At 38.2% G+C, this 24367-nt stretch overlaps 1 protein-coding gene and 1 non-coding gene across 5 annotated transcripts in view; both read left to right on the forward strand.

The window, feature by feature from the left end:
• The window catches only part of NSD2 (nuclear receptor binding SET domain protein 2), a 75642-nt gene extending 55162 nt beyond the window's left edge, over window positions 1-20480 (forward strand). For 3 of the 4 annotated variants that reach the window (XM_074821934.1, XM_074821936.1, XM_074821935.1), the window contains 13 exons: window positions 6529-6660; window positions 7701-7824; window positions 8841-9041; window positions 9722-9901; window positions 10944-11100; window positions 11850-12055; window positions 12502-12605; window positions 12851-13120; window positions 13216-13332; window positions 15719-15860; window positions 16558-16664; window positions 18271-18475; window positions 19370-20480. In XM_074821934.1, the coding sequence (XP_074678035.1) occupies window positions 6529-6660; window positions 7701-7824; window positions 8841-9041; window positions 9722-9901; window positions 10944-11100; window positions 11850-12055; window positions 12502-12605; window positions 12851-13120; window positions 13216-13332; window positions 15719-15860; window positions 16558-16664; window positions 18271-18475; window positions 19370-19641 (2217 nt within the window). In that variant the 3' untranslated portion in view covers window positions 19642-20480. Of the gene's footprint in view, window positions 1-6528; window positions 6661-7700; window positions 7825-8840; window positions 9042-9721; window positions 9902-10943; window positions 11101-11849; window positions 12056-12501; window positions 12606-12850; window positions 13121-13215; window positions 13333-15718; window positions 15861-16557; window positions 16665-18270; window positions 18476-19369 lie in introns of those variants that run through there. The other variant, XR_012623013.1, reaches the window with a different exon arrangement.
• LOC141923649 (small Cajal body-specific RNA 23) lies at window positions 15450-15579 on the forward strand. Its single transcript, XR_012623365.1, has one exon.
• Window positions 20481-24367: the final 3887 nt, after the last annotated feature.

The raw sequence follows: 24367 nt of genomic DNA on the forward strand, positions 1-24367 counted from the left end.
TGTAATGGTTTTGCTGGCTCTGATATTTACTGTTTGATTTTGGAGCTGTCTGAAAGGAAGTAGGAAATTTTAAATGGAAAAAAAATTTGTTTTCCTTGAGTGGGTGAATGGATGGAGCGAATGTCCACATAAGTATCTCGCTTCCTCCTCACCAGCTTCTTTGAAACGCAGCATCGTTTGAATTTTTAAATTCCAGGCTATCCTTTCTTGTATCATGTATCAGTATGATTGGGTGCCAACTGAGAATATGCCAGTACCTATCTTTTTTGGTTTGTTTGGGGTTTTTTTTTTAATGAATTTTCAACCATCCAGACGTGGAACTAACGATACCATTTGTAAAGTTCATCCACGTGATTCTAGAAATATGCGAGCTGAGTGCATACCAGCTTACATCCAACTTTTTTTTTTTTTTTTTTTTTAAAAAAAAAGCCAGAGGGAATGAAGACTTGGCTCGCATTTCTGCTGAGGTGCGTGGCTGAGACTGGAATCAGGTACCTGGTTGCAAAAACTGCTTAAAAGTTGTCGTAGACTTGAACTCAACATGTAGATGTACTGAATGGTGTGAAAAATGTTTCTGTATGCTAGTGCTTATCCTTTCACCTTTGAATGCTGTAATTGATGGTGCAGTGAACTATGCAGTTAACTGAAACCCAGTGTTGCAGCTGAGGAAAGTGTTGCAGTAGGAAAAACATTTGAGAAATTATTTTTGTACGCAATGCTTCTGTCAAATCATCTTCCTGCCCCTCCTTAATCTTTTTAGAGAGCTTCAATCAAAAGGCAAAATCAAGAATGTAAACATGGAAACTCACAGAATGAACATAACTGACTTGATCTAATTTGTTTTAATACTCTAGTGTCTTAAGTCTTATTTTAAATGTACGGAGTTGCACACATTTCCTCCTCTTTTCTTAGCCTGCCCAGCAGTCTCCATCAAAAACAAGTTCTTATTTACTCAATGTAATCGTGAGAGGGAAACTCCATTATTCCACAAACAGTCCTTGCATCTGTATGCACATTGTATATCCCTTTTGCACAGAACCAGGAAAAGTAGTTCAGGAAGCAGTAAAAAAAAGTAAAGCTCATCTTTATATTTAGCAATTAAACAATTACCCAGTATTCAGTGGTGGTTGCTGCTGTAATCTGGCTTTATACATCAAATATTTCAGTATACAAAGCATCTTCATTCAGTTAAGAATTAATGCTGACCATTGCTTTTTATAAGCATTCTTATATAGTCTTTCTAAAAATAGGTCAATATTTGTCTGAAAGAATCCATTAAATACTTCTTTTGGTTATTGTGAACAGGGAATTCTAGCATATACAAAAGGCTCAGTTCAAAAGAAAATTAAAAATTCTTTGGAGATACAAGGTCTTGATATTCTGACTCCTGTACCATTGTGGATCTGAGTAACTATTGCCAAAAAAAAGCTAAAGTAGTATAAAATGCATGATCAAAATACCTTGAGATGAGTAGACCCAATTCTTAAACTAATTACACATTGCCACAATTTGTATCTTGTCACAGGTAAAAATATAATACAAAACCCGAAGAATTTGCAGAGATGCCAAAATTTTGTCCAAGTTTGACTCAATAACAAGTATTTTTCCAATAACAAAGCTGTAGAGAACTTGGAAAAATGCAGTCACGTGTCCTTACATGTTCTCTTCAAGTCTTACGTGTGTGAGTACTGAATAATAACTGATACATGTGGGAAAGGAAGGATTGTCTTGGGAATCTGACTGTAAATGTGTCGCTTCTGGCCCAGTCCAAATGAAGAGCAAAGCTCCTCATGATTTGGTTTTTAGGCCAGTTTTTTTCCCTTTCACTTATGTACACAGTTTCCAGTAAAAAGAGCTGAATTTGATTTCTGAAATGCCACCTGATTGCTCAGTGTTCAGGCAGTGCAGAGTGAAAGCCTCTACAGGCGAGTCCTTGCAAAACAATGTTGACGTTCAATAATTGAAAGAAATGGGAAGGAAAGCCTGACCTGCAAAATGTAAAGTTTGATGGTACTTGTGATGATACCCTTCTTCTGCTGAAGTTAGTATCTTCTGTGTTGCAGCACTGGTAATTGCTAATGAAAAGTGGAGGTGATTATAGAGTTTGGGTATAATTTCATTGCAGAAACTTGTCACTTGCTATAAATCTGAAGTGAACAGTCTTGCCTTTTTTTTCCCCTAAATTTGCACTCTTAAAAATAGTACTTTGTCTTTATGAGAAAGAATAAATTACTCAAAATGTAAAACAGAATAAAGTAGCAAACCGGCAATCACTACAAATTGCGAATTAGTTTTGCCACTAATCTAAATGTTGATTACTTTGAACCTTGGCCTCAATATCAGAAGAGTTAATTACATGCAATTTAGTTTGCTAAGGAGATTATATCACAAAAGTAAGGACAAGACAGGCACTGGCATGATCACAAGGGAAGGATTACGTTTGTAACTTAACAATTAAAGAAAAAAGCCCCCCAAAACCTGTGCTGATTTTTATTGAATGCTGTGATTTGGGCACTTGTATGTCAACTATTAGACCTTCCACTATGGAAAGTTGTGGTTACAAACCACAAAAGCATTATGTTTAATTTTAGAGGTGGCTGTGTTTGACGTCAGCACGAACTGATTTCCAGCGATCATCTTGTAAATCATCTTTAGTTAGTGACTGTTTCAATCTAAAGGTATTTTTATTGCGAAACTCAACTGTCCCCTTGGTGAATCAGAACCTGTTAGTGCCGCTGCAGCTTGCTTGGGGTACAAATATAGTTTTCTCAACCATCTCATGCTTGAGTTGTCATTAGGTTGTAAGTCCTCTCTTTAGAAATGTTATACAAAGGTTGTTTCAGCTGCTTCTACACAGGCCCGAAGGGACAGACTCATTTTACTTCCCTGATAGTTCCATTGACTATTCTGGGATAACTTCAGGAGCTGAGGTGTTGAATTCTGTCTCTCTTTATAGCGAGAGCTTTCCCAAAAGATGGTTATATAGAACAGGGATTATTTGCAAAGGGAGATGGCTGGTAGAGAGTATTTCGCCTTCTGCAAGATACAAATAAAATTAGATTAGGTGAAACTCTTGAATTATCCTGAAGAAATGCTTCCTCCTCTTATAAGAGGCAATCTGCTTGCCTCCCCCTTTATTAGCCCCCTAAAATTGGCCAATATGAAAACTCAGATGTTGGCGGAGTGGGTGCGAGCTGTGCGTGAGTTACATGTAATGTGGCTGTTGGATGTGATGGCTAAACCTTTGGTCATGCTAGCAGGGATCGAGAGATGCGTTCTGCAGCAGCAGCCTGCATCAGGCCATAAAAGTATAGCGCTGAGCTGCTTGTGAATGTATTGATTCTTTGGAGTTGCAACGGCCGTGAGCAGGTATCCAGGCCTGTCTGTATAGTGCAAAACTGATGGTTAATAGAGCATTTGATTTGTGAAGTGTGTAAGGCTCCTGACAGCCATAAAGGAGAGAGATCTTGAAAGATACTCTCAGTCTGGTAGCCATACGGTTGATGCACTAAAGGTATTTTGTTCATGCTATGTGTGTTGGTATTCATGCTTGAAATCCGGCATTAATCTATAGGTGGGTGTAAATTGCCAAGTTTGATCTTGAATGAGCTGATAGAATTTGGGTTTTGTGGTTGCATTTCTGATGCAGAGTTTGATTCTTGCCAGCTCTGCTCCTTTTTGGCTCAGTAACTGCTTAATTTAAATGAAGGCCTGGTGCATTAATTCTGAGGCAGTAAAATCTCAGTGCTGTAGGAAAATGGCCATCAGCCTATGATTCCCAAATGGCTGGGGTTTTGTGACCTGTATCTAGGGGATTTCTGAAAAACTGTCATCTGCCAATAGGATTACCTTTCCGTATAGAGGTCGACATCCTTCCTTTGAACGTTTTACAAGTATATAAGCCAAAGAGAAGCTAGGAAACCATTGCTTTGAAACAAATCTTAATCTCTTGTGACTGAATATAATTGTCACTGGATGTGTTCTGTTTCTCTGCTCTGCCTTCAAAAGTAGTGAGCTGGGGTAAGAGGAGTGCTTTCCTCATGGGCAAGACTATATAGCTTTGCTGCTGGAAAGAAGACTATCTTAACTCTTAAGGTGTGCTGCAGAAATGGTTTTTCTCAGGGGTTTAGGTGTATTTTATGGTGTGGGGAGAAGATGGGGGACAATCATAGTGTCAGGTTAACATAAGACTGCTTGTTTTGTTTACAACATAAAGAGTATTTCTTTTAAAGTGTAAAAGAAATACAGATATAAGACCTAGCTTGTTTTTTTTTCTTTTTTTTTCTTTTCTAAATGTGACTAATCTTGGCTAGTTGAAACAGGAACATAATGAGGTACTAAAAATCTTAGAGCATTGCACTGTTTATACTAATTAATGTTTCTGTGGGAATAGTTTAAAGAGAAATAAGCATGAGTGTAAGTTTATTTAAACTGTAAGGGAAAATGTTTTTGTGTTTTTGCCAAACTCCCATGCTACCTTTATCTGCCCCTTCTCAGCAAGAACTGGCTGCTTCTGGCCGTGCACTCAGGTTGCGTTTGCAGTTTACTATCTCACAGCTCCTTCCAGAGGACAGAGATCCTGGTGCCTGAACAAAGCAATGATTTTACATGCAGTTTCTTATAAACACTTCTAAAATGGTCGGGCAGAATCTCCAAATCACTCCAGTTGTAGAAATATTCATAGGTGAAGTGTAGGTACGAATCACCTTGATAGTATGCATTTGCACAGAGGAAATGTATTTATACCCTTGCGAGTAATCTGGGGGGAAAACAAACAAACAAACAACCAGCAACTGTCAATCTGATCCAATTTACAAAATATTTTTAGACACGGTCAAGGAAAGCAAATGTTAAATGAAGGAATGCAAGTTAGCTGGCAGCAGTGGTGAGAAGTAATTGCTCAAAAACAGTGTTTCTAAAGGGATTTTATAAAGACTAATGCTAGGCCTCGTTTGGCTTTACGTTTTTCTCTCTGATTTCAAAATAAATCTCTTCTAATAAATTTGCACATTACAAGAAGATTGGCTGATAGGGAGGTTGCACGTAGCTGTCTCCATTACTTGGTAAACTGGGCCATTTTTAATAAATTGTGTTTTATTATAGACAAATACATGATCGTATGTCTGAAAACAGAAGGCAAATTCTTCATGTAAAGCAGGGTATCTGCATCCTGGCAAATGGCTATTGGCAAAATGATCCCTTGAGTACCGCAGCAATTTACAGTGGCTGTCAGCACTGTATTGAAAAGACTTAGGGAGATCCTTACACAGCAGAACAGAAGTGGTGAAGAAGAGTAGCATGTTGGTTTGCTTTGGATATTGTACTTATGAGACTTGTAATGGGCTATTGTCTCCAGTTCTCATGCCTGATTTTTCAACAACCTTTTTAAAGTACAGATACGGTTTAGAGAAAACCCACCAAAATTCTATTGATGCAGGAAAAAGTTCCTTAGGGAGAAAATTAGAGAGCGTTCTGGCTTACCAAAAAGGATTGAAACAGGCTTAATTGCAGCATGCTTCCGCAGGAGGAAAGTGTCTAGTTCCAAAGAACTTCTAATATAGCTGAAATACCTGGAGAAAACATCATCAACTGTGAGTTGCATTTAGACAACTCAAAAGGGCCATGAGGCAGTATTTTTGATGGTATGTGTCAATAACCATTAGAACAAGCTCGAAGAGAAGCGTTAGGTTTCTTTTGCAGTTCCAAATTGTGATGCTCTCCTGGAGAAGGTACTTAGTAAAATACATCCCATTGAGTACCATGTTGGGGTAACAGTATGAAATTTGCATCTTCTGGTGGAACGTGAGATATAAGACAAATGACTCGGTTGTTCATTCCCTCCCTAAATTCTATTGAACTGAAAACTGCCCTGTGTTTTCTTTTAGCTATGTTACTTGGGTTGGGTTTCTTTAAAGTAAATTATGAATATTTTTTAAAATCCTCCATCTTTAATACATCTAGATCTTTTATATAGGATTTATTCATAACAGGTCTATCTTTTGAAGTATTTTGAATTTATTGTTGGCTATAACATTCCTTAAGCATATTTAGAGAGCCACTTTTTTCTTTCTTCCTCTCTTCTACATACTGTTCCCAGTTTCTTGGAGAATATTTGGGTCAGCTTGAAGTTTACCAAGTTTCTCTCTAAAATTAACTGTTACTCGCTCATAAAACACGTATTCAAACTTTAAACAAGGGTATTGAAGATATCCCTGTGTTACTGTCTAGGTGCTTTTATCTAACTGTATTACAGAACTGAGTATAAATAAAATGCCATATTACAAAGTTTTGGTGTTTTGTTTTGGCTGCTGTTGAGTTGTCGAGGGTGATTGTTATATAGTCCTTCTGATGAGACTTCCACAAATGTGGTTCTAATCAAGTTTTTTTAAAGGTGGGGGAAACAAAACCGAAAGAGTGTGCCTAAATCTGCTAGTCTGAATTGCGGTCTGTTTGCTTCCTTCAGTTGATATTCTATACAAAATTGACCATACATGACTGCTTTCTCTAACATGTATGTTTAATCTTCAGATCTCCGATGGCCAAGGAGATGAGCGGTCAGAGTCTCCCTATGAAAGTGCTGATGAAACTCAGACTGAAGTGTCTATATCATCAAAAAAATCTGAGCGAGGAACAGGAACAAAAAAAGAATATGTGTGTCAGGTGAGAGATGTTAGCTGGGGCAGCAAGCCGTGTTTTCTGAGGTTTCGTAGAAGAGGTCTTTTTCAATATGAAAATGACAGTATTAGACCAGAAACAGGTTTATCATGTGTGTCTGAGATGTCTGTTAGTGATGAGGGTGCCATGCCAGTAAATGGAATTCTTCATTTCTAATTATTTTTTTTTCCTTGACCTCCAATAAGTGACTTAGCCTTTCAGCTTGAGTTTCCAGATCTCTAAGATAAGCATAATTTGTACTTCAGAATAAGTGCATGAATGTTGCCAGGTAACTAGTTAAATGATTGAGAAGAGCTGCTCGCTTATCTGTTAATAAAGAGGAGAAAGTAAAACCCGGTGGGTTTTGTGCTTCTGTGTGCAGCAGAGATTGTAGCGACGTGGTGTGTGTGTGGCATGTGAATTGAAAGCAAAAAGCTTTCTCAAACTATTCTAGAAGAGTTCTTAGATTATGAAATGGTAACACAATACAAATAGACAGATCAAATTTGTTTCCACAAGACTGGGCAAGCAGTTATATTACCATTTCTTGTACACAGTGATGATGAGGTTATACCTATCTTTAAATGTTGGCTAATCCCTTAAATTCTGCCAGTATTATTGTTCAGTTCATTTTTAGTTACACATGTGTCATTGCTAACCACTTGGACATAGAAGTGTTGTTGTGCCACCTAGATTAATTTCCTTTTGCCAAGAAAAAGGAAAATAAGGATGCTTTTTAACCCTACTCAGATGCATCAGTGTGCTCAGGGAAAATTTCTTAAAGCTTTTTTTTCTTCTCTTTTTTTCTATCAAATTGTATTTGCTCAAGAACCGTGGCTCTGAGTGATATTTCTAGTGGTTTAATGACTCTATTATCTGTTTTGACTGGAAGCCAGGGCATGTGATGATGCTTGTAAAATTATCTTTCACTTGTTAAATGTTATTTCAACAATGCTAAAAGAGGAGCAATATATGAAAAGGAATAAAGAAAAATTTTTCCACATATGAACTTTTCTTTAACATTCAATGCCTTTGTGTTGTAAAAGCTGTGTGAAAAAACAGGTGATCTCCTACTGTGTGAAGGACTTTGCTATCGAGCTTTTCATGTAAGCTGCCTTGGGCTCTCTGGAAGACCAGCAGGAAAATTCGTTTGTAGTGAATGTACATCAGGCAAGTTTGTCCCTTTCTATTAATAAAAAAAAATATGTATTTTTCCCATACATTGTTCTAGGAAATCCTCCTGGACAGAGTATGTATCTTTGGAGAAACCATATTTATCCTTTGGTGCCTGACAGGGTGGTAGTTCTTATAGTACCATTAAGTGTGCCATGTTTTGGAAAGCTCACTCTTGTTTTCAGTGAGAACTCTCTTGCAACTTGGCTGAATTCCTTTGCCTTAGTAATTGCAGAGTATTTTCTCTCTGAGTACAATTACAGATTAGATTTAAAGTCTGTCACAAAGACTTAAGAAATCCTAGGGAAAAAAAGCAAGTGAAACATTTTTAAGTCCTTTTTCAGTCATTAGTGTGTCTATATCAATCTTTTGCTTTTCCTCTTAAAAGACTACCTTACTGCTATTAATTTCATTTGCTTTTAATCCTATAATAACTGCTTGGAAGTTCTTAATCTTAAAACTTTACATAAAAGATTTGCATTCTTGCTTGTAAGTTCAGTTCAGTACACATGGTAAACCTTGTTGGAACAAGGCTGCTTCAAAATAAAACAGTTTCAGGCAGTCCAGAGAGAAGATCAGAGGATGCTTGTCTCTGGTTTGTGGACCTGCTTCAAATTTCACAGGGTCACAGACAACCCATCATCCTATTTCATTGCTTTAAAAATAACAAATAAAAAATCCACACTTGTCCTGGCGTACTGAGGCTTATAAATAAGAACGTAAAAGCAGATTGGTGAGGCTTTGGGTGTTGTTGTGTACACTTTAACTGCAATGGGTTTGCATTGTAACTTAATTTTATCTGTATCTGAGCAGATTAGTATTTAACACTAAAGACTTAAAGTAAATAGAGCTCTTCATCAAATAAGAGAATGTGGTTGGTTTGTTTAAGGAAAAAAACCCAATATAACAAAAGCAACTCCCCCATGCATAACAGAAACTCACAGCAAAAGCATTTTAAATCCACACGTATGGATGAAAAATTAGTTACGTTATTTTTATTACTTTTGCACTAGGTGTGCATACCTGTTTTGTGTGTAAAGAGAGGAAGGCAGATGTGAAACGCTGTGTCGTATCCCACTGCGGAAAATTCTACCATGAAGCTTGTGTGAAAAAATTTCATCTTACGGTGTTTGAGAACAGGGGGTTTCGATGTCCTCTCCACAGCTGCCTAAGCTGTCATGTTAGTAACCCCTCACATCCACGAATTTCAAAAGGTAGTTTCATTTTACGTTTTTATGACTGGTGAATTAAGTCTATTTATGGTATGTTAATATGAGGAATCTGTCCATTTAATAGCTGCTAGCTGCAATTTTTCAGGCCTGCATGGACTGTTGATTGATTCAAAATTTTTTTAAAATAATAATTGAATAATTTTTAGTGAACATTAATATTTACCTTGTTTGTGTTCTATTTTTTTTTAACTAGCTTTCAATTACCTATAGTAAACCGTGCTTTCTTCTCAAGAGAGAATGAAATCTAGAGTGCGTATGTGATGAGGAGAGACAGGCTGAGCAGAGTGAGGGCAAAGACCTGTGAATGCACAAATACCGCAGCAAGGCTCGCTGAACGTGGAGACATTTGATTCTGTGCATATTTTTAGCTTTGGGCAACATCTGTAGACAAAATTGCATGACTGAGGAAAGCTTGTCTGCCCTGGTGTGCATAGTTAAAACCTTCACATTTAAATATCGTAGTGCTTTAAACTCAGTGTAGGGTTGTTTAAAAACCTTTGTTAATTCAGTATTGTTGCTAAATGCAAATATGCAGACTTTGAAAATATAAATGATGTATTTTTTTGTGTGTATAGGCTACCTCAGGCAGTACTACCATTTTTTAGCTCAAATAATAAATCAGTTTTGTTCAGAAATAATATGGCAGTATTCTGCTTTGCTAGGAAAGATGATGCGTTGTGTTCGCTGTCCTGTTGCATACCATGCTGGAGACGTTTGCATTGCTGCGGGATGTGCAGTCATCGCTTCCAACAGCATTGTTTGTACGAATCATTTCACTGCCATGAAAGGAAAAAGTCATCATGCGCATGTCAATGTGAGCTGGTGCTTTGTGTGTTCAAAAGGTAAACTGCTGTGAAACTCTTTCATAAATGCAGCATCAAAACGTTTTATTCTTCAAGTTAATTTTACTAATCTGTTTATAGAAAATTATTAGAAACGCAGCATATTAAGTTAGGCTCTGTTAGGTATTGAAATAACTTCAGGCTGTCTTGTGCTTCTTCAAGTTTTTGAGTATCCTTTTTTTGCAGATATAATTTATTAAAGAATGGTTTTATTTGGAGTTCATCCAGCAACCAGAAGCCTGATTTAATTCTTTACCAGAGACACATAATGAGAAGTATTTCTCTGTTCTTTCCCCTGTGTTCAATGTACTGAAGCTTTTTGTGTTTCTTTATTGGTAATACAAAATATTAAAACATAAATATTTTAAGAGTTTCTTTTAGTTTAGCAGCAGACAGCAAATTGAATCAGTATTAGTTGTTGCTGGGAGTGCCGCTAATTAAGGGCGTTTTGTTTTATGTTGTACGATAAATTTATTTCTCATTGAGAACTACAAAATGCATAGTGCTGATTAAACTGTAGGAGTGAAAGTTTACCTGATTTGTTAACAAATTAAGATGCAGCATAGCAGCTTTTAAGCTGCAGCTAACTCTCCACTTGATAATTCATGAAACAAACAACCTCATTCCCTCTCCTCCCAGGAAAAAAAAAAAAAAAAGAGAGAAATCTGTTGTTAAAATTTTTCATACAGTGAAATATTAATATATCTTAAATTATGTTAAATATATTGTAGTCATTAAAGTAAAACAAAGTAATTATAATTTGCAGTGCATTATTCTGGCTTTTTTATCACTAGCTTGCTTGTTATTTTGTATGTATTGCTAATCCTAGTCTGCCAGGCATTCAAATTAGTAAGGACCTTTTGGCTTTGTACACAACTGAACGATACGTATTTGTTGCAGGCCAGCATGTTTCAACCATTTATTTTCTGACTGAACCTACCACATATGTATCACCCCGCTTTGAACCTGGTTGGAATGCAAAATTTTATTTTAGTCTTGATGTTTTTCAACCTTTTTTTTTTTTTTTTCTTTTTCTCTGAAGGAGGAAGCTTGTTGTGCTGCGAGTCATGTCCTGCAGCGTTTCACCCAGACTGTTTAAACATTGAAATGCCAGATGGGAGCTGGTACTGCAATGACTGCAGGGCGGGGAAGAAGCTCCATTTCCAGGATATTATTTGGGTTAAACTGGGAAATTACAGGTCTGATGAACGGATTTATTTTGTCTTATAGTACTGGCATGTTAAATAAGGATCATACAGTTGGTTGCTTCCGTAGGCCAGCCTTGCTGCACACCGATTTCGCATTCCTCTGTGAGCTCCGGACCCCATCTCCTTGTAAACTTCAAGTTCAGAGACTTGTAGCTTAACTGTTGCTCTCGGCCAAGACATTATGCATACAGGACTTGTAGTCTTCTGACATCTGCTTCTACTGTATAGCCTTCAACCCCTTTTGTTTCAGAGATCTCTTCAAATAATTAAGCTGGTATAACACGTAATTGGCTAAATTGCTACCTTGCAGGCTGGGAGATAAGTCACTCAGGTTGTCAGTGTTTCACACTTCATTGAGATTTGAGTGAGATAGAGGTGGGTGGGGTTTATCCTAGAAAGTGTTAATAGCTATTATCAGCTGTCTCTTGATCTTTGACAATTACAGTGATTTGTAGGCCTTGTTAAAGATTATGGTTTTGCTAACCAGATGCAAGGAGCTCTATGTGTTTGCTTATCTTGCAGGTGGGCAAATGCCCGCAGATTTGAGTGTCAGCCTTTCCTTGTCTAGTCCTGTCTTCTCTCGTTGTCTAGTGAGTGGGGGGAGGAAAGGATTTTAAATCCACTTGGATCTTGGAAATAATAATCCGTTACTGCTGTTAAGGGTGATTTTGTTAAACTATTTCTTGTAGAAAGAGCTTGACTAAAATGCTGTATTGTTTTTATTTGTACTTCTGTGCTAGATGGTGGCCTGCAGAAGTTTGCCATCCGAAAAATGTTCCCCCAAATATCCAGAAAATGAAGCATGAAATTGGAGAATTTCCTGTGTTTTTCTTTGGTTCTAAGGATTACTATTGGACGCACCAAGCACGGGTGTTCCCTTATATGGAGGGAGACAGAGGGAGTAGATACCAGGGGATCAAAGGAATTGGGAAAGTCTTCAAAAATGGTACATAGCTAAAAGTAAACAAAAATAACCTTGTGATATGCATGCTTTACTTTCTTCACACATAGCCTTGGGTCTGGTTTGGTACATTTGTTTTACAATATTGAATTTAAAAAATTTTATTGGTGTCCTGGGCAGCAGTCATTATTACTATGAATGAAAGCATTATTTTCATGGCCTGTAAAAGACTAGCATCTACTTGGAATAATTTCTGATGATTTTTACTTTCCGGAAAGGAAATGATGAGTGTAACTGGGAGACAGAAAGAGTAGAATTAATACATCTGTTAAGAGCATTAACACTCCAGAGGCATTGTTTGCAAGAGAATTGAATGATGGGACTAGGAAGTAAAGATGATTCTTTGTTTAACACACATGGGAATGAGCTAGTCAATTTGGGAGGAGTAATCCTCTTCCTAGCACTTCTGTTGATACAACAATCTTTTTTAGCTTTGCGAGAAGCTGAGGCTCGATTTCGAGAAATAAAGCTACAGCGAGAAGCCAAAGAAACCCAAGAAAGTGAACGTAAACCTCCACCATACAAGCATATTAAGGTAAAGTTTGAGGAAATTACACTGAATACTCAAAGGTCTAAGCCAGCACTGGAGAGAAAGAGCTGAGTGGTGAGATGGGGAGGAGGGGTTGCAATGATTTGCTGGTAATTGTCATGAGATGATGAAATTTTGCTTCCCTTGAACATCTAGTGTTGCAAAACCAAATTAGTAACCACTGTAATAACTCTTACAATAGATTCAAATGTTTTAAAGTGATGTCTGAACTATTTTAATGTATTATTCAGGTGAATAAACCTTGTGGTAAAGTGCAGATATATACTGCTGACATTTCTGAGATTCCCAAGTGCAACTGCAAACCCACAGATGAAAACCCTTGTGGCTTTGATTCTGAGTGCCTAAATCGGATGCTGATGTATGAATGCCATCCACAAGTTTGTCCAGCGGGAGAACGGTGCCAAAACCAGTGCTTTACAAAACGTCAATACCCTGAGACAGAGATCATCAAAACCGATGGGAAAGGGTGGGGTCTGGTCGCTAAGAGAGACGTTAAAAAGGTATGAATCATTCTTGCCTAGCAAAGAATTGGTGACTTGTGATGTTGTTTGTGAGTTTGGTATATACTTTACTAGTGATACTTGGTATCTTTCAGGGAGAGTTTGTGAATGAGTATGTTGGTGAGCTGATTGATGAAGAGGAATGTATGGCAAGAATCAAATATGCACATGAAAATGACATTACCCACTTCTATATGCTTACTATTGATAAGGTAGAGTATTTTACATTTTTTCCTGTTATTTAATTATAACATTATTTTGATCTCTTTTCCTTCTGTTGATTACCTTGGTAGGGCACTCTGCTACCTTTGATGTTCTACAGTTTCATATATTTGCAATATTGTTTCTTCTGTTCCTGTGCCGTGGTTTAACCCCAGCCAGCAACTAAACCCCACACAGCCGCTCGCTCACTCCCCCCCGGTGAGATGGGGGAGAGAATCAGAAGGGTAAAAGTGAGAAAACTCGTGAGTTGAGATAAAGGCAGTTTAATAGGTAAAACAAAAGCTGTGCGTGCAAGCAAAGCAAGACAAGGAATTCATTCAGCACTTCCCATTGGCAGGCAGGGGTTCAGCCATCTCCAGGAAAGCCGGGCTCCATCACGTGTAACGGTGACTTGGGGAGACAAACACCATCACTCTGAACGTCCCCCACTTCCTTCTTCTTCCCCCAGGTTTATATGCTGAGCACGATGTGATATGGTGTGGGATACCCCTTGGGTCAGTTGGGGTCAGCTGTCCCAGCTGTGTCCCCTCCCAGCTCCCTGTGCACCCCCAGCCCACTCGCTGGTGGGGAGGGGTGAGAGGCAGAAAAGGCCTTGACTCTGTGTAAGCACTGCTCAGCAGTAACAAAACCATCCCTGTGTTATCAACACTGCTTCCAGCACAAATCCAAAACACAGCCCCATACCAACTACTATGAAGAAAATTAACTCTATCCCAGCCAAAACCAGCACAGCCTGCTTGTTCCATTCTATATATATAATGCATCTCATTAGTTCTAACTGCATAATGTGATAAAGTATATATTAAGGTCTATAAATTGTACTTTGTTGCTTGAAATAAAGTGCAGCAAAAGTATTTTATCTGCCTAGTCTTAAAAAGAAGTATGAAGTTTCAAAAAATAGCAATGATACAGTTGAAAGAATTGCTGTTAGCAGTCCTTTTACTAAAATTTCAACAGCAACAAAAAAAACCATTCTCACTTGAAAGGAGTGTGGAATATAATTGTGAGGCTTTGTCCTATATTGGGTATTTAATCTTTTTTGCAACTATCTGTCCCTTTCTTTGTTTATAGCAAAACTAGGCTTGTGCTTTTGTAGAAACTTTTCTGAAAGTACTATCTGCATTAGTAGCCAGCCAGCACTTGACAAACTGATTCTGCAGCAAAGTAATCCAGCTGATTAATTAGCAAAGCAAATTAATCCAGCATCTGTGGTTCTCTGTGCACATCTCTGAGTATTTTGTTCCTGAGAAGGGGAAGAAAATGGAGAACCCGGACGGCAGGGGGTATTGATTATATATATTTTATTGCTTCAGTCTCAAAGCAGCTGCTTAAGAGAAAAGAGTTGGCTGTCAATCCTGCATATTTTTTCAGTCCTAATCACCTTTCTTTTGCCTGAGACTGTTCTGCTCTGTATTACCACAGCCATTGTTTTCATTAGTCCTGTAACTGAGGAGCTCCTGCACAGGAGTTATCACTGAAGAATAATGAAATCATGCTTCTCTGAACACTTAAGTTTCTCACCCCTCTACTAAACTGATGTACAACGTCAGTGTGTTAAAATATCTGAACTGAACATGTGTTTGACTCTTGCTGTAGTTAATAAATCCTCATTCTGGTTCTATCTTGCAAAAATGCCCCTGCCATTATAAGGCTGAGCTGTACATGCAGTTGGAATGGCTGCATGTATGTGCATATAGTCATGGCAGTCATACGTGTGCAGAAGGAAGCTATAATAATATTTCATAAATAAGCAAAACTTTCTTAAGCAGCTCTGCAAAGAAACACAGTTCTGGCTATTTCAAGACTTTATTTTATTTTGTTAACGTCTGGTATGTTTGGTGCAGATGGAAATTAAAAGGCATGTAGGGGTGGGGTTTTTTTGTTTACCAGAGCTAATTTTTGTTTAAACTAGGCTGATTAAGCTAAAGAAAGCTGATGAGAAACTGGTAATCTCTGCAAGTAATCATGCAGTGACTTGGTAAATACCATAAAGCACAGTATTTGTAAATGCATCACAGCTTTGTGAATGCAAAGTAAAAGGTAAGTGGGCTGAGTTTGAGTACTGAGGCTTTCTGGAGGGAGGGGTTTCTTTAACATGACCACTACAGTGCTCACAAGAACACTTGTCCTGCCATGTGGCCGTGATGGGTTCTGGGAAGATGTGAGCTAGAGCATGAGTATTGCTTTGGGAGTGTCACATTCCAGCCACATGAGACACTACAGTTTTCAATACAACATGTACCATTGTTTTGCTTGTGTGCTTCTGGGTAGCAACCATGTCTGTTTTGAATGCAACTACTGAAATAATTTACAGATTTCATTTTATTGGGGGTGGGGGAGTAAAAACATTAATTCTGTTGCTGATTTGATCTCCAGGACCGTATTATTGATGCTGGCCCCAAAGGAAATTATTCTCGGTTTATGAATCACAGCTGCCAACCAAATTGTGAAACTCTAAAATGGACAGTAAATGGAGACACTCGTGTCGGCCTGTTTGCTGTGTGTGATATTCCTGCAGGTATACCAGCTTATGTTGGTTTTGGTTTAATTTCCTAAGTTAAATCTTTTGTGCAGTTATGAATGGATGGTCATGGCTTAACTGATTCAGTGCAAATATTTTTGTAGAGAACTCCGCACACAGAAGAGAGGCTTTGAGATCTGCCTTTTACTTTAATGGTTTTTAATAGTGAGTCCCATGGTTGCTTTTGGTTGCTTGCTTCTAAGGGAACACCAAAGAGCCCCTAGTTGGTATCCTTGCATTCACTTTGTGTTGTAGAGCACGTTGTTTTAGAGATCTCAAAGTACTTCTGCAGCTTTTCAAGTGAAGATAAGCTTAAGCAGCGGATGCAGGAGTGTGTCTAAAAGTATATATGTTCTGGTTTGTGTTACACACATGCACATACCCACATCTATCTATAGCTGTACCTAGCTGTATAGATATGTAGATCTATATATCGTGTGTGTGTGTAGACCAGACTCCTGCACGATTTTGTGAAGTCAAACTGATTTGTTTTAAAAAGTAATTGCATAAGACATCTAGTAATCATTGTCAGTGCTTATGAACAGTAAAGAGGGGGGAAATCCTACGATGATAGATCAGCAAGCACGTACAAAACCAGAAGATAGATAATGAAACCTTCATTTGTTTGTAATAATTTTGGTAGACTTCGTTCCTTTGTCCTTCATAATGAAAAGTTATGTCTTATCTCACTCAGGAACAGAGCTGACTTTTAACTACAACCTTGACTGTCTGGGCAATGAAAAAACAGTCTGCAAATGTGGTGCCCCAAACTGCAGTGGATTTCTTGGGGACAGACCAAAGGCAAGTAAAATATCAAAAGATTTTGATGGTATCTTGTCTACTAGCCGTGTTTTTTCTTTTGGGGTATTCACTGGTGGACGAGTTTTATGTTATGATAAGGGTTAATGCAGCTTGAACAGATGTTAACTGTTCTCTGAGGAAAAAGCTTACTGTTTCCATTGCTGGGAAGATGGAAATATTATTTTGCTAAACATAACTTTGCTGTTAAAGAATACATTTTTATGCTGTGGTAGTACAACAGGCAATACTGGTTTTGGGAACACCCTAAATTATTTTCTCCCCCTTTCTCCTATGAGAAATTAATTACTTTGGGTCCTGAATAAGAAATATTGCTAGCTACTGGCGCTAGCTTCTGGAATCAAAAGCGTATAAAAAAGGGGTTATAGAAGGAATAACCTTCTGAGTCCTGTTTGAAGTATGGGGAGGGGAAGGAGCTAGGAACTGACTAAGAATGAGCATAACTACAGTCAGTGAGATTATTCTGACCTTGCAGTTTATATTCCCCCTTCTAAACCTTAAAATATGATTATTTTGTTAAGATTTGTTAAAAAAAAATTAGTTGAACTGAAGAATAAAAAATGTCACTTTTGAATGAGAAAAAAATGATACCTAATTACATTAAGAAATGACCTGTATGATTTGTGTCAGGTTAATTTAAAACCTGTAATCCAGCAGAAGTTGATGGGGCTTCCTGAAGGGCTGGCATAGGAGTGCCAGGGAAGGCACAAGTATATTCCCAAGGGAAAAAAATCTCACCTGTGGATGTGGAAAGGCTGCACACTCCTTCGTGTGGTCCTTCACACTGCTCAGTATCAGGCACTTCAGAGGGTGGACTTAAAATCTCCAGAATCCGCATAGCTGATTTTTTGTTAAGGGATAGGCTTAAGTGAGGTTTCACATAAGCTTGTGATCAATTTACACAGACAGCTATGAAAAAATGAAATGTTACATTTCAGTTTTGCAGGGCTGTCTGCATTGATAGAATGGGCTAATTTTAAAGAAAGTAGGTAATGATTACTGGGGTGAGGGGGAGGGAATGATGGTAGAGATGTTGAAAAAACATCCAGAATGAATTTTCTATGATTTGGTGAAGGAGAATTGAAGTGCAAGCAGCAGAATGTCAGCTTGAAATAGGGATAAGGTTTGGTGTATTCTTTCTAGCATTATGGACACAGCTACAGCTCCTGAGATTCTGCTGTCCATTTCGTGCAGGGTCTAGTAATTCCAGCATGAGTATACACAACTGGAAGAGAAAGATGGATATTGAGGTGAAGTGATTGGTGGTACAAGAACAAAATGGGGGTAAATTAGCCACAAGTAGATGAGACTGGAAATTGGAAGACCTTTTTTCAGTGATAAGAAAGTGGAAGAGCTTTCTAGGAGGAAGGGATTGTAGGGACAAGATCTGGTTTCAAGATGACTTTTCACAAGCGTCAGTGTGGTTTTTTTGTCAACACAGGTACAGTGAGGCACTGGACAGGTCTGCACCAAGTCAAATTTTTGCCTGTGTGCACAGTCTGCCAGGCATGCCAACAGTTTTGCTAGGTTGTGTAATATTTTTCTTTTGCAAAACTGGCATCTACAGATTTGCATCTTACTCTTTTAGAATTCTTCCACTAATGCCTCAGAAGAAAAAGGCAAAAAGACCAAAAAGAGAACACGGAGACGCAGAACGAAAAATGAAGGGAAGAAAGAATCTGAAGATGATTGTTTCCGTTGTGGTGATGGAGGCCAGCTGGTATTGTGTGACAGGAAATCTTGTACTAAAGCTTATCATCTCTCCTGTCTTGGTTTGGTGAAACGTCCTTTTGGTGAGTCAGCTTGCCTCTTAAACTTATGTAAATAAGTAACTTGTGCAGGTACCTCATTTATTGCACTGAAACCTTGGCAAGAGCGTCATCTTGAAAACATTTTCTCATAGTGAGAACTTGGTGCATCATGTAGGAACTCTTCTTGAGTATGGAGACAAAACGATGGCCTTCCTCCTGCCTCTTTGGCAAAATGAGCCTTTTGTTTAGAAACGTAGGTAGAGTACATCACTCTGTAGGAGCACTGTGGCCCTGTCACAGGAAAGTTGATTATATCTAAGAAATGCATGAAGCCAGTTGAGTTCAAGCCACAAGAATAGCAACAGCATCTGGAACAAGGCAAGTAGGAAAATGTTAAGGGCAGCAGACATCAGGTTGCAGTTCCAGATACCACAGGAGTTACCTGATTCCAGCCATGTCAGGTGGGATATGAAGAAATGAAGCTGTTATCCCAGAAACAAGTAAAACAATGACTGGTAAAACATGCTGGGGCAAAAGAGCATCTGTAGGTAAAGCACACCAGCTGTCCTGAACAAAACTTGAAACGAGTGAGAGTTATAATGGTAAGCAGCAGTTGACTGGATGTTTGGATACTCTACCAGCCTGTAGAACTACTACCTGCAAGTTCTGTAAAATGCTATTGAGTAAATCCTGAATAATTTCTTGTAGCTGGAGTTGACTGCTGTATTTAAATGAGAGGATGTCACGTCTGCTACTTACTGCTGTCAGCTGAGCTTTAGAAGTAACGTTTTGATTTTTGAGATGGGCCATGGTGTTTGCTGTCTTGTCTTGTTTTGTCAGGAAAGTCGTGTGTTCAGCTGCTAAAACACAAAACTTCTTTAAAAGATGATGACGCGTTCTACTTTCCACTTACGCACTATTTGTTTTTGATCACAGGAAAGTGGGAGTGTCCTTGGCACCACTGTGATGTTTGTGGCAAACCTTCTGTTTCTTTCTGCCACTTCTGCCCAAATTCTTTCTGCAAGGAACATCAAGATGGGACAGTTCTAAATTCTATGTTGAATGGACAGTTATGCTGCTCTGAACATGTTCTTGGGGTGGATTCTGTTGAAACTCAGAAGACTGAGAAACCCCGCAAAAAACTGAACAAGTTGAAGCCTAAGAGAAAGCAGAGGAACAACAGATGGATGAGAGCTGAATGCAAATAGTCATGGACTGCAGTTTCTACTGCTAACACTATCTTGTAGATAAGTTGTGAATATGACCAGGGAAGGACACAATTTTACATATATTCTGTAAAGGTTACATGGGGGGGATTTTTGTTTTGTTTTGTTTTTATAAATCCACTGAGCCAACCACAGCAGTCTTCTGCTGCTTCTGCACTGATAACGAACTGCATAGTTCAGAAAATTTCAGGACAAACCAAACTTATTACTCAGCATTACAGTTACACTTGAATTGTTACGAATGTAAAAGGTTCCCTCCAAAATACTTTCAGATTGGAGGTAGGTTAAAATCAAACCAGGTAGGCGTAAACATAGGTTTTTGAGATAGTATTTGTCAACCAACAGATGTTTAAAATAGTATATCCTTGAAAGAAGTTATTAGCTCTCAAGTCCTTTTAAGTAAGAAATGGCTTGGTCTGTGGTCCCAATGAGATTTGCTTGCCTTGTGTGTTTTTGAGCAAGTGCTTGAATGCCATTCATGATCCAGGTGCGTATCTCACTATAACCACACACATCATTTGTTTGTGCTCTTATAAAATAGCTCTCCAATGATTCTTAAACAAAAGTGTTTTTAAATATCCTTCCACCAAGAAATATAGTGTGTGGTGGGAAAGGCACACCCTGTACCAGAGAGGGGAAATCTTACACTGTAAGAGATTTTTTTCTATACTGTTTTTTCCTGTATTTCATTCCAGTGAAACAGAAGTGACTTGATCTTGCAGAGCTGTACAAGTCTGGATTTAAAGGGATATTGTCTTGCAATCTAGGCCCAATACTCTAGGATTTTTGTGTCTTAATAAAAATAAATCTTACAAAACCTATTATGTGAAAAAATTACTCAATTTTTTTTTTTAATGTCAAGTAAAACGCAGAGGCAAACATTTCTTTGGAATGCTTGGAGTTCAAGCATTACAACTTTGTGATAATGCAAAAAATGCCCAACAAGGAACAAAAAAACACCCCCTGAATTAAACAGAAGGTGAAACTTGACTAAAATGCAAAAATTAAATTCAAAACAAATAATAAGTTAAATAGATTTTTGAAGAAGCACGTAAGGAACAATTTTAATATGAAATTTAGCCTGACTGTTCCTTTTGATAAAGTTTGTATGAAACTGGCTACTTGACTTGACAGACTGAAATTATTCTTTGCATTTTTAGGAGCTCTGCTCTTGACTATCTTATCGCCACTTTGTTGTGTCAGCAAAGCTGTTTTGAATTCTTTGCTCCCATTAGGTTCTCACACTTGCAGTGAGATAAATATACAAGATTTAGTATTGATGGAAATAATATTAGAACTAGGAAAAAACGGTAAAGAAAAATGTCTTTACCTGTTTTCTTCCCAGTGCATGTCATTGGTGTGTGATTAGGCAGTGTTACAAGTAAGTTTTGACTTGTGCCATTGTTCCCTAGCCTATGTAAACACAATGTGCGCCTCCATGTCCATTTAGTAATTCGTGTACGTTCTAGCTTAGTTTGCCTTTAATAGTGCAGAAACTCTGTGTAGCCCTTTTGAAAATGAAGCCTTGCTATTTCATGAAAGTGTGTGGTTTTTTCCCAAAGTATTTCTCCAGGATTTGATTGCAGATTTAGTTTTTGGAATTATCAAAATCCCCATTTGTTCCCAACACATCAAAACTTTGGTTTTATTAGAAGATATTAATTGAAAGAGGTTTTAAATGTAGCATTGTCCTATCCTGAACTCTTTCATTTCTATTTTGTGACCAAACTGCTTTGTTCTGTTAATCAATTTTCATAAACACTCTTGTAAGGTGAATTTTTTTCAAATAATTTTGAAAAACCAGCACAGTTCAAAACACGGGGAAGTGTTACATGTTTGCATTTTTTAAAGTGGTATGCCAAGCCTTGCGCTCAAGCTAAAAATCAAGATTTCTTAATTGAGTTTGAGGGAAACTTTCCCTCTGCTATAGATACTTGTTATACCAGGACTGAAGCATAGGCCTGTGCCTAAAATCAAAACCAAAAAATGGTATTATGTATCTTTCTCTAATACTGGTTTTCGAGGGGAGGAAAGTGAGATCAGGTGGTAAAGCGGAAAGATTTTCCTCACTGCTTTTAGACAAAATGAAGGAATTTGATGTCATTGGGACCATTCTTTGAATACTATACCATGTAAGGAAGGCTTTATAAGAATACCTTTAAATAAGTTATTATAAAATTTTACCTTTACATTCCATTGCTTTTATAATTTGTTAATTTTTTAGTTGTTTCGTTGCTTTTTCCTCTTCATATATAGGTGTAACAGCTCTGGCACCGTGGAATGGTTATGCCCCAGGTCGTAAGAGGCAGATACCTACTTCCAGAAGCCACCATCTCAAATAGTTACTGTTTGGCACTGCTGCAGTAACACCATCTGTTTTAAGATCGGTCACGGAGCCTACAACTCCTTGCCTGCCTCTCAGGTGGGCTCACAAGCACATTTAGTATGGCAGGATGCAGAACAGCCACGCATTTTGTATCTGTCTGGGGGTAAATAAAGACTTTGGCATTCAAAGCGATCCCTCTCAGCGCTCTTTTCATAACGTTAAATTTACTCAAACAGATCTTAGCAAGTGGCTGTTTGACTTTCTGCTTCCTTCTACCTCTTCTCGGCTCTTCACTAGTCAGCTCTTTGGGCCAACGAAGGTTTGCGTCACTGAGACTGCAAACTAGGAGTTTGCTTTTGAGTTGCTAGGAATTCATTCCTTCTGCTGATCACATACTTTGGAGATTGATCTTTAAAATAAATGTGGATCATGTTCTCCCTTAATATGTACTGACCATGTAACCCCATGAGCTCAGCTAAGTCACTCAGGTGGTGAACTGGTAGAATTTTAGTTTCTGAATCAGGAAAGGTGGGTTTTAGGTGTCTTTTAATGAAGGCTTCTGTACCTTACTCTGCAGCACTGGGAAAATAGACTGAAGTTTTGTTAAAAAAAGAAGACAAAAGAAAAGTTGTTTCACTATTTTCCTCCTCCCACTGTTCAAATACAAGGGAAAACAATCTTGAAAAATTAAGCTTTCTCATGATGCAACTCAATACATTTTAGCATTCAGCAACTTAAAATATTTTCTATTATAAATTAATCTAACATCTAAGTATGGTATATACATGGCATTAAATTATGTACTTAGTGTCTTGCCCATCAAAGTAGAAAGGTGTCTTTCCTTTTCCAGCAAACTCTTCAAAGCTGGTACATGATAGCCAAATTCAGAATTTATTGTTCTTTTATCACATGAGCAAGCATGGAAACAATTTTCAGTTGAATATGTTAGATGTATTTTCATACAATCTAGGAAGAATAATCAAATTAAATGTCTGTTTTGTTCAATAGCTTTGTGTTCATGGTCAGTTTTTAGGGTTTTTTTTATTTTAATTACTTGGAAAAGCAAAATATCTTGAAAGACGTATTAATGGGATTTTTTCCACATTGTTGAGTCACATTATTCCATGTCTGACTGCTTGAGAAACTTCAGTGTCTTATTAAATATTAAAATCTATTCCTAGTTATTTAAGAAGTTGCTAATTTTTTTGGTAAAACAGCTCTGTATAGTTATTTCTGCACCAATTGTTTTTTCTTTAAAGAAAAAAAGTGAAATGATACATACTAAGCAAGCGTGGTTTTCACAGTGAGGGAAGTGGATGTTCTTCTTTCATAGTGAAACCTTACACTCCAGGACTTTCTAAGAGACTCCATGGTAATAATGTTTTAAGCTTATATGGAGGTGATATGATTGTGCTTTGGCTTGTTTTCACAGTGTTGCTTATCACAAAAATATTGACCTTTTTTTTCAGCGCGCATTTTCCTGTTACAGTGCTGTTTCTGTTGCTTATAATTTTACAGACTTTAATGACTTTGAGCTGGAGTCATGCAGTCCTACCAGTTCTGTTCCCTTGGGTTCGTTTAGCTGTCACTGGTGCTGTTCCTGCTTGGTCAGGTCTGAATTTGACTGTGATTTGCTTTTCCAGCCGGGTTTTTCTTTGGGTCTGGTTTGACTTCATAGGTGGAATCTCCCATGTCTGACAGCAGCTACATTTTTTTTTTTTTTTAGGAGCGTTTCAGAAAATTGTTTTGATACTAACGAATTACTGTTCTACCGAGATCCTCTGGTGTTGTGCATCAGGATTGTGTCCTTTTGCTGCTCCTGTGAAAAGCCAGTTTTTTGCCTGATGAGAAACTTAACGCCTGTCTACTAAATCAACAGCGTGAGAGACACTGTTGGGGAGGATGTGGGGAGCTCTGCCCGTGCTGTGGGGTATGGTTATAGGTGTTATCCCCATGTTGCTACTGATCCCGGTTAGAATCACAGGTTGGTTTGGGTTGGAAGTGACTTTAAAGTTCATCTAGTTGCACCCCCCCTGCCATGGGCAGGGACACCTTCCACTAGACCAGGTTGCTCAAACCCCCCGTCCAACCTGGCCTTGAACACTGCCAGGGAGGGGGCAGCCACAGCTTCTCTGGGCAACTTGTCTGACCATGAAGGATGATGTACCTCTTCCCATCCATTTTTTCATCTGTGATAGTTGAGAGAGATCAGAGAATTTTTAGGAACAGTAACACCTCCCCTGGGGAGAAGAGAATGAGCAGCTGAGGGCAGTAACCACTTAACCCCCCACCAGCTGGGTTACTTCAGCTGAGTCTGCTGCTGCACTAGCCCAGTGAAGAGCTGAATGTGAAAAGTAACACCTGCTTCCACCTCAATGCACA

The sequence above is a fragment of the Strix aluco genome, chromosome 4 (assembly GCF_031877795.1).
Source record: "Strix aluco isolate bStrAlu1 chromosome 4, bStrAlu1.hap1, whole genome shotgun sequence".
Classification (NCBI taxonomy): Eukaryota; Metazoa; Chordata; class Aves; order Strigiformes; family Strigidae; genus Strix; species Strix aluco.